Raw genomic sequence first — 12,752 nt, 5'->3', positions numbered from 1 at the left:
GGTGCCATAAGTACTCCTTTTCTTTTTGCGAATACAGACTAACACGGCTGCTACTCTGAAACCTGTCATCATGACTGCGTGGACTTCAGAGGATAGAAACTGCAAGCGCCAGGGCCTGTGTGCTGACCCAGGCCTGGGAAGAAGCCATGGGTTACCCCACGCAACGTCTGTGCTTCACCCACGAAAATGTAGCCCATGGTGTCACCTTGGTAAATGCTGTGCAAAACGCAAGCGCCCCGGACAGTGGTTTAAAGAGAATTAGCCAATCGAAGGATCCCGGCTTAGGGCATTATACTGCCTGCCCGAGCCACACAAACCTCACAGAGCCCTGCTGAGGAAAAACAGGATTTGTAAGAAATCCAAAAGGGTGAAGTCAGAGGATGGTGCTGGAATGAAATGTGAGATCAAACCTAAGAAAACTTGGCATCTGTGAATAACAATATCTATTGGAAAGGCCACTGTGACCATCAGTGTGTCTGTTACGGGGGCCTTAGATAAGACGAAGGGTTTGATGGGGCAGGTTGGTTTGTTTTCAAGGGCCGTATGTCGATCCAATACAATAGCTTGCCAGATTCCGGATATTTAAGAAAAAAGACAGATTCCCAGCCAAGAAGCTGAAACGCCTGCAGGAGAAATGGGGGGGAAAGGGGGGAAATAAAACCAGCAAGGTGAGTTTAAAAGACAAGCTAGGAGCTCTCGCATTTTGTGTAAGGCCCGGACGTCTGACACACCCGCTTGAGCTCAACAGCGCTGACCCAGCCCCATCGACCCGCCCAAGGCACCTCGATCACCTTCAGTGGCTCTATAAGACCAGGCCTAGGGGTGACTCTTTAACTCAGATTTCCTTCAGTTGAAGATATTAGGCCCTGCTGGGGATTGGAAAAATTGTCAGTAATTAGGGCTAACGGGCATTCACCCCCCAAAAGGGGGGCAGGGAGCCCAGATTGGTAGTAAATCAGACAGAAGATCAGGAGTTTATACACCCCTGTGGGTCATAAAATCATAGAATCATAGAAGATTAGGGCTGGAATAGACCTCAGGAAGTCATCTAGTCCAACTCCCTGCTCAAAGCAGGACCAACGCCAACTAAATCATCAGGTGTAATAACCCCTCGGGAGTTCGTGGCACGCTCCGGGTCAGACTTTCTAGTCTCGCAAAGTCACTAAATGGTTGAAAAATCACATTATTTCCAAAGTCAGCGCCAGACTAACCCCACACCGACACGTTGCCGGGGGTCGCGTGCCTGTCCCGCGTTTATAAATCATGCTGGAAGAACAAACTCCTCCCTGTCCAGCATTTCAAAGCGGGGGGCGTTGTGGGGGGGAGGTATTTGCTATGGCTCTCCGACGTCCATTTCAATTGAAAACCAAACCAAACCGTGAAGCACCAAAATAACAGGTTGAAATGGAAAAAACACGAAGACCTCCATTGGATGGTGGTGGGTGGCCATTTACTGCTTGGGGTGCTCTGGTCTGAACTGAAAACAGAACAATAGATTGTGACTTCGTTGTTCCACTAGCCCCACCACCCAAGAGATCCAATAGCTGAACCATGCAACGTGCGGGAGATCAGGCTAGATGACCCGGATGGTTCCTTCTGGCCTTACAGTCTATGAGAAGTAGCTGAATTGGAAAGTTCTGGGGAGAAACCCCATCGCTGAGGGGGGGCTCTTCTGCATCAGCCACTATTTGAGCGTCAGAGCCAAGGTCTCTCGTGAGCGGATGGGAACCCCGCTATGCGGGCTTTTCGAAATCAGACTCTCCACGATCCCACCCCTCATTCTCAGTCATAACATTGTGTTTTCTCCTCCCTGCCCCTTCAACCTTTTCTACATTTTTTTTTTTAGAGTGACTCACACCCATAGTTTCGGCAGGCGCCTGTTTGTCCCCCAAACCCTGCAAATCCAAACGCTCATTCCACCTGCTGCCACTGAGCACCCCCTCTGCAAGTCTGCGCAGACCCTTGTGTGTTCAAACCCGTTATCTGCACGCCGTGAGCCCCATGCCTAAGCCCCCGTGGGCAGTGCTACCATTTCCTGTTAGAAAAACCCAATTTCTGACCACCACCAGCATAGACTTTGTACATTTATCAGTCTTTTCAAGTCACTCAAAGGGTCGGCACTCAGGGGCAAAACATCCATCATCAATGTTAGCTCCCAATTTCCAAAATCCTTACTGCTGGTATTAATGAGAGACAGAGAAATTATTGCAACAATGTTTTTGCAGCCCGTAGCCACCTGGCACTGGGTGTGTTTGCAGCCCTATTCACCACCCTAAAGTGCACATCCGCCTTCGTGTTTTTGCTCACAGCTTTCTCCAGGCTCGGTGCAGTGTCAACCGCGGAAGAGCTGAAGGTGTGGCTGCCGTGCTGATTTTTGAGTCATTTGTTTTGGCTGGCCGGAGCCAAGTTTGGGTTACCCTGATGCTTTGTCTGCACTCGTCTGCTGGTTGCATTGTTAACGGGCTCGGCAGATTCCTGGTTGTTCGGTGGTTCGGCCGGCCACGTCTCCGTAGCTCTGACTGCAGCAGGTCGGGAGAGTCAGACAGGATTGATTAGCAAAAAGATGTTCCAATTTAGCATCAAATAAACAATGTTCACAAACAAACCCTTAACTCTATAATCTATAATCTCTCCCTCTCACAAAACACACACACGCCTAGGTATTCGCTTAACAACAAAACCAGTTGAGCATCCAAACAAATAATCAAAATATATTTACTAGGTTTCAGAGTAGCCGCCGTGTTAGTGTGTATTCGCAAAAAGAAAAGGAGGACTTGTGGCACCTTAGAGACTAACAAATTTATTTGAGCATAAGCTTTCGTGACTATGAAGTGAGCTGTAGCTCACGAAAGCTTATGCTCAAATAAATTTGTTAGTCTCTAACGTGCCACAAGTACTCCTTTTCTTTTTGCCAATATATTTACTAGGTTTCAACCATATGTCAACTGTTGATCCTGGAGAGTTTCTCTCCTCTTGTTTTTTTTGCCTTTGGCTTCTTTGCACTCGGGTCTAAGGATTTCTCTTGTTGTGAGCCTACTGTGGGGAGTCAACACAATTAAAAAGACACAGGAAACAGTTGTGTGAAATTGAAAAATCAAGTGATAATTTAGGGGAGGTGTTTTTTGGTTGTGTTGGGGCTGTTTAAAAGTCACTGCGCTACACAATCAATTTCAGACTGTAAATTACCCACGCACAAACAATTCCCCCCAACCCCACGTTTTGCACAGAGTGAAAAAAAACAGTATTTTAAGCATCCAAAACCAAACAGTTTGCAACAAAATGCCTTTTAAAAACCCACACTTTTATACCCCGTCCTTTCCTGAGATCATACGTACATTTTCCTGGGTGGGGGAGGGGAAGACACGTTTCATATGCCCCTAAATCACAAACAATTTAAGCATCAAAACTAATTTTTATCCCATTTTAAAACATACATTTGCCCAGAGTAAAAGGAAAAAAAAATCTCCCCGTATTTTAAGCCCCCCAAAGCAGTTTGCAATTGCAACAAAACACTGTAGAAAACCCACCCGCACATGTTCCTACATAGTTAAACATGAAAACCAACTTTTATAACCATTTTAAAACATACACGGACCCCATTTGGCAGCCCGTACATTTAAGCCTCTGAAACCCAAACAGTTTGTGAAAAAATACTTTTAAAAAACCACACACCCATTCGCCTCCCCCGCCCACCCGAGGTCCTGCGTGCATTTTCTCAGAGGAGAAAAAAAAAAGTTCAATGCTTATGCCCCTAAATCACAAACAATTTAAGCATCCAAACTAACTGTTTCAAGAAACCCATTTTAAAAAGGCACGTTTGAAAGCAAGTTTCAGCAATTTACACGGCACTCAAGGATAAAGTGATGCTGGCACGTGGTTATCCTTTTTTCCCCTATGTGGCTGTGGGCCTTTGGTTTAAGAACAAACAAAATTTTAGCTAGTATTATTCCCCAAGTGCACACCCCCGTACAGCCTGTTTAATGCCAGGTTGTTAAAACACAGGATGAAGCACAACCGTAGTTAAAATGGGGCTTTACCTTGCACTTGTGAAACACAGCGTGAAGTTGCTGTTTCCACACTAACCAGCTGACTTTGCAAGAAAGACGCCTATCACTATTAGTAAGGAGAGAGGGTCCAAAGAGCAAGAATCTATAATACGTATTTTCAGAGTTAGAAAACAAGCCGTGGAGCTGCACGTGAGGTCTCTGTCGAAAGCTTGTGACTTCTTGAAACTCCGGATCACTGCGAGATGTGTGGACGGGTCATATTTAAGGAATAATGTAGTTAATATTGAAATGTATACCCTGGTGGTCTTGGAGTGGAAGTTTGTCACCAGGGAATCAGAGGGCTCAGTGGTGGCCCATTCAGGTCGCAGTGATCACCCTTCCCCAGTAATGGGGGTGATGGAATTCATGGTTCAGTTCTCTACCCTGGTCCCAGCCCAGAAGAAGTCATAGAAAGTAATCATAGAATATCAGGGTTGGAAGGGACCTCAGGAGGTCATCTAGTCCAACCCCCTGCTCAAAGCAGGACCAATCCCCAATATTTGCCCCAGATCCCTAAATGACCCCCTCAAGGATTGAACTCACAACCCACGGTTTAGCAGGCCAATGCTCAAACCACTGGGTGATCATCATGGGGGGAGGGTTAGCTCAGTGGTTTGAGCATTGGCCTGCTAAACCCAGGGTTGTGAGCTCAATCTGAACGGAGGATCAGGGGCTGGACACCACACACCATCCCTTGGAAGGGACTTGGGCCTGGGGCATAGGCACCGACGCCATGAGTGCTTCAGGGCTCAAGCACGCATGGGGAAAACAAAGGGGGTGCTCAGCACCCACCGGCCGCAGCTGATGGGACGGAGGGCCTTGTGGAGGGGGTGGGAAGAGGCAGAGTGGAGGCGGGGCCTTGGGGCGGAGCAGGGGTGGAGCACCCACTGAGAAAAATAAAAGTCAGCCAGCGCCTGTGGCCTGGGCTACATTTATTGTCAAAGGGCCAGGGCAGATTAGCCAGCAGAAGCATCACCGCCTGCTCTGGGATCTGCTCCTACGAGCCCCCACGTCCCGCTGCCTCCCGGGTCCCGGCTGGGAAATCAGACGTGCAGCTGTAAGGTTTTGTCCCCTCCAGTGGCACCGAGACCACTTAGCAAGAGCGATGAAAGAGTCGACTCTACAGCCTTAGCGAAGGGCCACGTGGCTTTTAGCTCATGCCATAGAGGCTCATGCATTTAGCTCCAAAGGTCCCAGGTTCGATCCTGCTGCCCGATGCCCGGGGGTCTGTGGGCGTTACACCGCCCGCTGGAGGTGCACTGGGTGGATTATCCCAACAGGTCGGTTTTTGTCTTCTCTCCAACAGCTGCAGCCCAGGCGTCCGTCACCGCGCCCGCATAGCGGGCAATCTCCGCGTGCAAACTCGGGGGTCTCTCGCTGTAATATGAACTGGGGGGAACGAGACGGGGGCTGCGGGGGTCAAGGTGGGTTTGGTGGGGGCCGGGAGGTTCGAGGGCAGTCGGTCGGCTGTGGAGGCCCGGTGGGGACAGGGGTGGCGGGAACGGTGGCAGAGGCAGCGGCACTGTTCGGCGGGAAGTTCACCACTGGGAAAGTCACAGCCGGCACGTTGGCCGGGATCCGCTCGGGTGTCTTGGCTAAACGCTGGGGAAGGAGCTCGGGGGGGGCTCACAGATCTTGGTCTGGGGAGGGAGGCTGTGCAGCGACCAGGGCTGGGACATAGAACCCAGGCGTCCGGGCTCGCCCCACTCCCTTGACCTTCCCAACATGGCGGCAGGTCAGGGTCCGAAAAGGTCACTGGACCTTCTCAACATGGCTGCAGGTAAGTGGGTTTTTTCCTTTCTTGAACGTTGACCTTTCCAAGATGGCGAATTGGCACACGACCTGCTCAACATGTCCCCCTCCGCGCTATGGCGGCCTGACGCTGACGTGACCTTCCCAACATGGCCGCCAGCCAGGCCTTTTCCCCCCCCATTGGTCCTGCCGCTCCGCTGACGCGCCCTCCCCCCCGCCCCTCCCGACCCGGCGGAGGCACCGCCTCTCCCAAGATGGCGCCCAGCGCGGGGTCGCGCGCCGTGCGTCGCGGGTCACGTGGTGCAGGCTGGGACCGTGGCGGAGCCGGGGGCTGCGGCTGCGTCTGGGCGAGCGGGGAGCGGCCGGGATGGTGAGCGAGAGAGAGAGAGACCGACCCCCCCGCCCCCCCGGCACCGCCCCTCCCCCGCCGCCGGGACCCCGCCCCCCCCGGGACCCTCCCCCGCCGCCGGGGCCCTTCCCAGGAGCCGCCCCCGCGCTGAGCCGGTGGGGAAACTGAGGCACGCCCCGGACCGAGCGGCGGGGGGCGCGCGGGGCCTGGGGTTGAGCCGGTGGGGAAACTGAGGCACGCCCCGGACCCGGGGGGGGGGGAGGGCCACGCGGGGCCTGGTGCTGAGCCGGTGGGGAAGCTGAAGCACGCCCCGGATCCGGGGGGCCACGCGGGGCCTGGTGCTGAGCCGGTGGGGAAACTGAGGCACGCCCCGGATCCGGGGGGCCACGCGGGGCCTGGTGCTGAGCCGGTGGGGAAACTGAGGCACGGCCCGGACCAAGCGGGGGGGGTCTCGCGGGGCCTGGTGCTGAGCCAGTGGGGAAACTGAGGCACGCCCCAAGGGGAAGTGGGGCGGGTGCGCGGGGCCTGCCGCTGAGCCGCGTGTCCGTCTGCCCATCCCTCCCCCAGGACGTGTTCCTGATGATCCGGCGCCACAAGACGACCATTTTCACCGACGCCAAGGAGTCCAGCACCGTGTACGAGCTGAAGCGCATCGTGGAGGGCATCCTCAAGCGGCCCCCCGAGGAGCAGCGACTCTACAAGGTGCGGGACGGGGGGGGCCGTGGAGTAGGGGATTGGGCGGGGGGTTACGCGCTGCGGGGAGCAGGCCGGGGGCCCAGCAAGGGGCGCTCTCCCTTGGCCGTTCGTCCCTGTGCTGTGTTATATGCGGCGGTTCCCCAGCTGCCCCGCCCCAGAGGCAGCTGCACCTTTGGGTCTCAGGCTGCGCCGCTCCACTCTCTCCCTTCTCTCCGTCCCAGGATGACCAGCTGCTAGACGACAGCAAGACCCTGGGAGATTGCGGCTTCACCAGCCAGACGGCGCGGCCCCAGGCGCCGGCCACGGTGGGCCTGGCTTTCCGAGCTGGGGGTGAGTGCTTGGGGGGAAGACGCCGTGGGGAGCCTGGGGGGCTGATCCTGCCTCTCTGACCCTCTCTCCTCCTCCAGATGACTCCTTCGAGGCTCTCCGCATCGACCCCTTCTCCAGCCCCCCGGAGCTCCCCGACGTCATGAAACCCCAAGACTCCAGCAGCAGCGCGAACGAACAGGCCGTGCAGTGAGATCGGGGGGTGGGCACAGTGATCCCCCCTCCTGCCCCCCCAGGATGTTTCCCCCGGGCTCCCAGCACACAGCCCTCGCTTCCCCGACTAGGATCAAACCCCCTCCACCAACCCTCCCGAAATCCACCTTCTCTTCGGTTTGGAAACAATAAAGGTTTGGCTGGTTTTGTGTTACCTGGGTCTGGGGTCTGACATTCAGGCAGGGGGGTTCTCTGGGGATCCCCCATAATCCTCTGGGGCTCCCCAAACCTTTTTCTTACTGGGGGGTCCTGGGCTGCCTCCCTTGAACCTCAAAAACTAGCAAGGTGTCCCACCTCTCTAACCGTGCCAGTCCCCCATCTCTTCCACCCAGTACCCCATAGCACCCCCTCTTATAGTGCCGTCCCCCCAAGTTCCTCTTTATTACCAACAGGTTACTCCCCATTTCTACCACAGACATTGGGGTGCCCCAGAGCGAGGCAGGGAAGACTCTGTCCTGGGGATGAAGGGGCCTCCCCAAAAGGGGCAGTCGGGTCTTTGCACGCACACAGCCCTGGGGTTGGGTTCAGGCCAAAGGGGGCCTTCCAATGTGGGGGAGCCCCAGAGACACGGCTGGTTTAGGACCAGCTTTGCATGGTGACCAACCTACCCCAATCCCCCCAAATGCTCACGGGGTCGCTCCCTGCTTCCCCCAGCTTGGGGGGATGGGTGCCCCAAGCTGGCTGACCCATTGGGGAAGGTGGGTCCCCTGCCCCTTCGCTCCCTGGCAGGCGAAGGGAAGAGGTTGTGGCAGGGCCCCAGCTCACTGGCTAAGACCCCCTTCTCAGTTCAACTTCAAAGGAATGTGTTGTCATATTTCTATGAAGCCTGGCTGTGCCTCAGTTTCCCCATCAGGGGGCATGCCGTTTGCCTGCAGGGCAGCCAGGAGGGTCTGTCCACATTGCAGCACTTGCATTAACCCCTCCGGTGTCTACACTGCAGCGGGGGGGTGGGAGCCCACTCAACCGTCTCCCAGACTTCCATGCGTCCCCCAAAACACGGCCACTCTCGCCCCGGCTGGCTGGACAACACCTTGTGGGCTGTGCTGACTGAGCTCCCGGAGCAACAGTCCGGCTGCGTCTACACTGCGAAGGAACAGGGCTCAAACCTGGCTCCCGGCCTCACTGGCCAACCGACCGGGGCCCGAGCCAGCGGGGTGGGAAAGCAGAGAGGAGGGGGCAGACAGGCAGAGCCCCCAGCCTGAGACCAAAGGACCTGGGGGCGGGAGGAGAAGTGGGAGCTGCTGGAGGATACGGGGGGCTCTCCCCGGAGCTGACCCCGGAGGAAATGGGACCGCTGGGGGTCTGGCACATCGGAGGGAGGGGCTCCTCGGAGGGATTCCTCCAAAGCTGGGGGGCAGAGTACTGGTCGCAGGGTCTGGGACATGCCCCCAGTCCCATCACTGATACTGGGGTGCCCCGCAGCTCCCCTATAGCACAGGGGTCCCGCATTCCCATCACTCATACTGGGTGCCCCGCAGTTCCCCATAGCACAGAGTCCCCCATTCCTACCACTGATACCGGGTGCCCCACAGCTCCCCTATAGCACAGCCCCTGCTGTTAACCCTGATTCTGAGCCCCCACCCCTCCCGACCCCGATCTGCAGACAGGGCTGGGCACATCGAAGGGAAGCTCCCTGGCTCTGAGCCAGGGAGTGACCCCCCCCAAGGCCTAGACCCAGGGGGAGGTGGATATGGTCCAAAGGGGGGTCAAGCAAGTGGGGTAACAACAAGGGCACTGTGGTCATGGGTGGGTTACGAGGTGGGGCCTGCACAACCAAGAGGGGTTAATGCAGGGGTGGTCACATGGGGGAAATGCAGGCGTCACATGGGGTTAATGCAGGGGGGTCACATGGGTTAATGCGGGGGGGTTACATGGGGAATTCAAGCACCCCAGCCCCGCCTCATCCATGCTGTGGGGAACACACACACACACACACACACACCAGCACCTGGCTTGACAGCCATTAGCAGCAGCTGTGTAGACGGGCCCAGCTCAGATTCCAAGACCCCCCGCCCCTTCCCGGCCGGGTCTCAGCCCTCCCTCCCCTGCCCTGGCTCAAGCCCGAACAGGCCTGGGGGGGGAGGTGTGGGGGGAGGCTAGGCGGGTATTTTAGCCACATGGCAAACAGCAGCCCCCATCTCTCTGCGAGGCAGCGAATCTGGTTGCACCCACCCCCCCGCCTGGGCACAAAGCTCTGGGGGGGGCGGATCTGCCACTGCCCCAGACAGCTAAGGCAAAAGCACCTCACTAGCCGGCCTTGGGGGGTCATGCCCCCTCCCTGGCCTAGCTGTCCCCATTTTGGACCCATCTCCTTGTCCCCAGGGAACACTGCTTAGCCCCCAAAAAGCACCAGGCCCCGTTTCAGCCCCCTCCCCCAAGCTCTGCCTACAGGGTTGCCAACCTGTCGATGTCTGGAGCAGTCATGGGGGGGGCCTCGTCTTTCCAGCCCTCCCCCCCCCAAATCATGCACACAATACACACTGGTTTCCCGGCGCCTGCCACCCCACTGACCCTCCTGGGGGGGGCCGACGAGGCTGCGATAAAAGCCCCTGACCGGGCGCGGGCTGAATACTGTAGTGGACATGCTCCGGCATGGCACAAGACAGCCCGGGCATCTACACAGCCGTTTGGTGCCCCAGACGATGACCCCAGCCTCGGCCAGGGGAGTGTCTCGTCCACCGACAGGAACCAGGCCAGGAAAATCCTCCCCCCCAGCTTGTCTCTCCGGACCCTCTGGCACACTTGGGGAGAGGGGGTCATGCCCAGCTCCGTCATGGTCCCGTTAGCCCTAGGTCATGCACACCGATGCCAGCCAGGAGCAGCAGGCCCCCTCTGGGTAACACAAAGGCCAGAGGGAAACTGAGGCAGGCAGCGGCCACATACCAACATGATAGGAACGGCCCATTTCCTCTCATCAGGGAACAACTGGTGCTGGCCGGCCCTGGGTTCGCATGGAGCGGGGAGTGAACGTGAAGCCAAGGGCCAGCCCAGCCAAGCCCCTGCCACACCTGGCCCAGTTGGGAACTCCAGGTGCTTTGCAAAAGGCAGCTCTGTTCTCTGGCTACCCATCTTCCTGGCTCCTGCCACCTCTTGGCACTGGGGTCCCCCCTTCCCCGAATTGCCCCATCACCCCCTCCCCAGTGGTCAATTAGTTACACGCAGCGTTGCCAGTTTCGAGCGTCAGAAATTTGAATGGAAACTGAAACATGAATCCCCGCTTGGAAAGCATGTGATCAAACACTTGTACCCGAAAAGACACACTAGGTCTGAAAAGTGCAACCCACAGACTCGCGCCCTCACACAGGCCGCTGGTTTTCATGGCACCGTCGGTGCGCTGGTTGGCCAGTCTCCTTGTTTCACGGTTACGCTGTGTAAGCGGGGTCTGGACGAGCTCTCCCCTGACAGCTAGTGATGCGTGGGGGGGGGGGGAATGCATCAGGCCCCGATTGCGTTTACATGAACGTCCCCACACAGCCTAGGTATCGAGCAGAGTTGGCGGGTGCTGGGTTACAAAGGCAACGAAATATGTCACTGCAGGGTTGTATTTACTGAGGCACAACCTAACCTAAATTCTCCACTGCTCAGAGACAATCGCTCATTGCGAGATTTGCTTTCCACGAGCTCCTCTTGCTGTTCTGCGAATGACGCGCCCAACTACTTGGCCACTACTAGCCAAACCACGTCGTTCACTTTATTCACCGACATTTGGGCTACAGCGGATTATGTGTCACGTGGAGTGTATGACTTTTAAGGTGTAATTTTGGATAATTTGAGCATTATACCCGGCTGTACAGACACCCTCTCCCATACCTGGCTCTGGGATCATTTTAACATTAGCTTTAAGAAAACTGTGGAATGTGGGAGTAATGCAGCGTTGTTGTCTGTATTGTAGGAGTAAAGGGCAGCAGAACTGTGCTTAGCCTGCCCTGATTGAGGGGGGCGGGTCACACCCAGTGCTTAATTTGTGCCAGGGCTGAGCCAGGGCACCTCTGAGCCCGGCAGATCAGAGCCCGGCACCTCTGAACTCGGCAGGTCACAGCCCCAGCACCTTTGGGCCCGGCAGGTCAGAGCCCGGCACCTCTGGGCCCGGCAGGTCAGAGCCCCGGCGCCCCTGGGCCCGGCAGATCCGAGACCTGGCATCCCTGGGCCCGGCAGTTCAGAGCCCCGGCGCCCCTGGGCCTGGCAGATCATAGCCCCGGCGCTCCTGGGCCCGGCAGATCAGAGACCCGGCACCTCTGGACCCGACAGGTCAGAGCCCCGACAGGTCAGAGCCCCGGCGCCTCTGGGCCCGGCAGGTCAGAGACCCGGCGCCTTTGGGCCCGGCAGATCAGAGACCCGGCGCCTCTGGGCCCAGCAGGTCAGAGCCCCGGCGCCCCTGGGCCCGGCAGATCAGAGACCCGGCACCTCTGGGCCCGGCAGGTCAGAGCCCGGCACCTCTGGACCCGACAGGTCAGAGCCCCGACAGGTCAGAGCCCCGGCGCCTCTGGGCCCAGCAGGTCAGAGACCCGGCACCTCTGGGCCCGGCAGATCAGAGACCCGGCGCCTCTGGGCCCGGCAGATCAGAGACCCGGCACCTCTGGGCCCGGCAGATCAGAGCCCCGGCACCTCTGGGCCCGGCAGGTCAGAGCCCCGGCACCTCTGGACCCGGCAGGTCAGAGCCCCGGCACCTCTGGGCCCGGCAGATCAGAGCCCCGGCACCTCTGGACCCGGCAGGTCAGAGCCCCGGCACCTCTGGGCCCGGCAGGTCAGAGCCCCGGCACCTCTGGGCCTGGCGCATCAGTGATGAAAGCAAAAAAATTGCTTGAGCACCTTCTTCATTACGAATTTAGCACTGGTCACCCCCAACTGAACTGCCCTCGCTAAGCAGGGGGTTTGGCTGCCAGATCCTCGTGAAGAGCGAGAGGGAGAGGGTGGGGACAGGTGTTTTGCTTGGTGATGCAGGCTCTGCCGAAGAGTGACAGGCACCGTTTGACCTGCCCCTCGCCCTGGTTTAAGGGGAGAGCTGATGAAGCTCCAGAGAGAGTCTTTTGGTTCGTTCGGCGACCACTAGAGCTGCCATCACTGATCATCAGGTCGAAGACCTGCTGCGGGACAGTGTTTCGCTGGAAGAGACCACCCAGCCTGCACTAGCAGCGAGGTTCCCCCACTGAGAGCTGCTGGGGCCTCAGGAGACCGACTCACAGAGGTCACCGTGGCAGGTGATGGCGTGGGGCCATCGGGGACAGAGCGGTGGCGTGAAAGGAGGCGCACAAACAACAGCGGCCAGAGCGGGGAAGTGAACTCATGCGAATGTACCTCTGGTCTGCACAGACCACGGCCGAAGCCGAGGCGTGGGGGGCAGTGGAGGGAGAAGGGAGGGGCGGGTTGCT

General features: G+C 57.6%; 1 protein-coding gene and 2 long non-coding RNA genes across 3 annotated transcripts; 2 read left to right on the top strand and 1 right to left on the bottom strand.

The window, feature by feature from the left end:
• Positions 1 to 1,846: 1,846 nt before the first annotated feature.
• LOC122460760 lies at positions 1,847 to 3,003 on the bottom strand. Its single transcript, XR_006282241.1, has 2 exons — positions 2,925 to 3,003; positions 1,847 to 2,519 (listed from the first exon to the last, which is right to left on the bottom strand). It is a non-coding gene; the product is annotated as an uncharacterized LOC122460760 (long non-coding RNA).
• On the top strand, positions 2,515 to 3,287 carry LOC122460759. The gene is made up of 2 exons (XR_006282240.1): positions 2,515 to 2,722; positions 2,928 to 3,287. It is a non-coding gene; the product is annotated as an uncharacterized LOC122460759 (long non-coding RNA).
• Positions 3,288 to 6,012: 2,725 nt separating this feature from the next.
• ELOB (elongin B) lies at positions 6,013 to 7,537 on the top strand. Its single transcript, XM_038404772.1, has 4 exons — positions 6,013 to 6,168; positions 6,715 to 6,849; positions 7,065 to 7,173; positions 7,251 to 7,537. The coding sequence occupies exons 1-4, from the start codon at positions 6,166 to 6,168 to the stop codon at positions 7,361 to 7,363; spliced, it is 360 nt and encodes a 119-aa protein (XP_038260700.1). The 5' UTR covers positions 6,013 to 6,165; the 3' UTR covers positions 7,364 to 7,537.
• Positions 7,538 to 12,752: the final 5,215 nt, after the last annotated feature.

The sequence above is a fragment of the Dermochelys coriacea genome, chromosome 6 (assembly GCF_009764565.3).
Source record: "Dermochelys coriacea isolate rDerCor1 chromosome 6, rDerCor1.pri.v4, whole genome shotgun sequence".
Lineage (NCBI taxonomy): Eukaryota > Metazoa > Chordata > Testudines > Dermochelyidae > Dermochelys > Dermochelys coriacea.
This window is presented reverse-complemented; position numbering and strand designations above follow the sequence as displayed.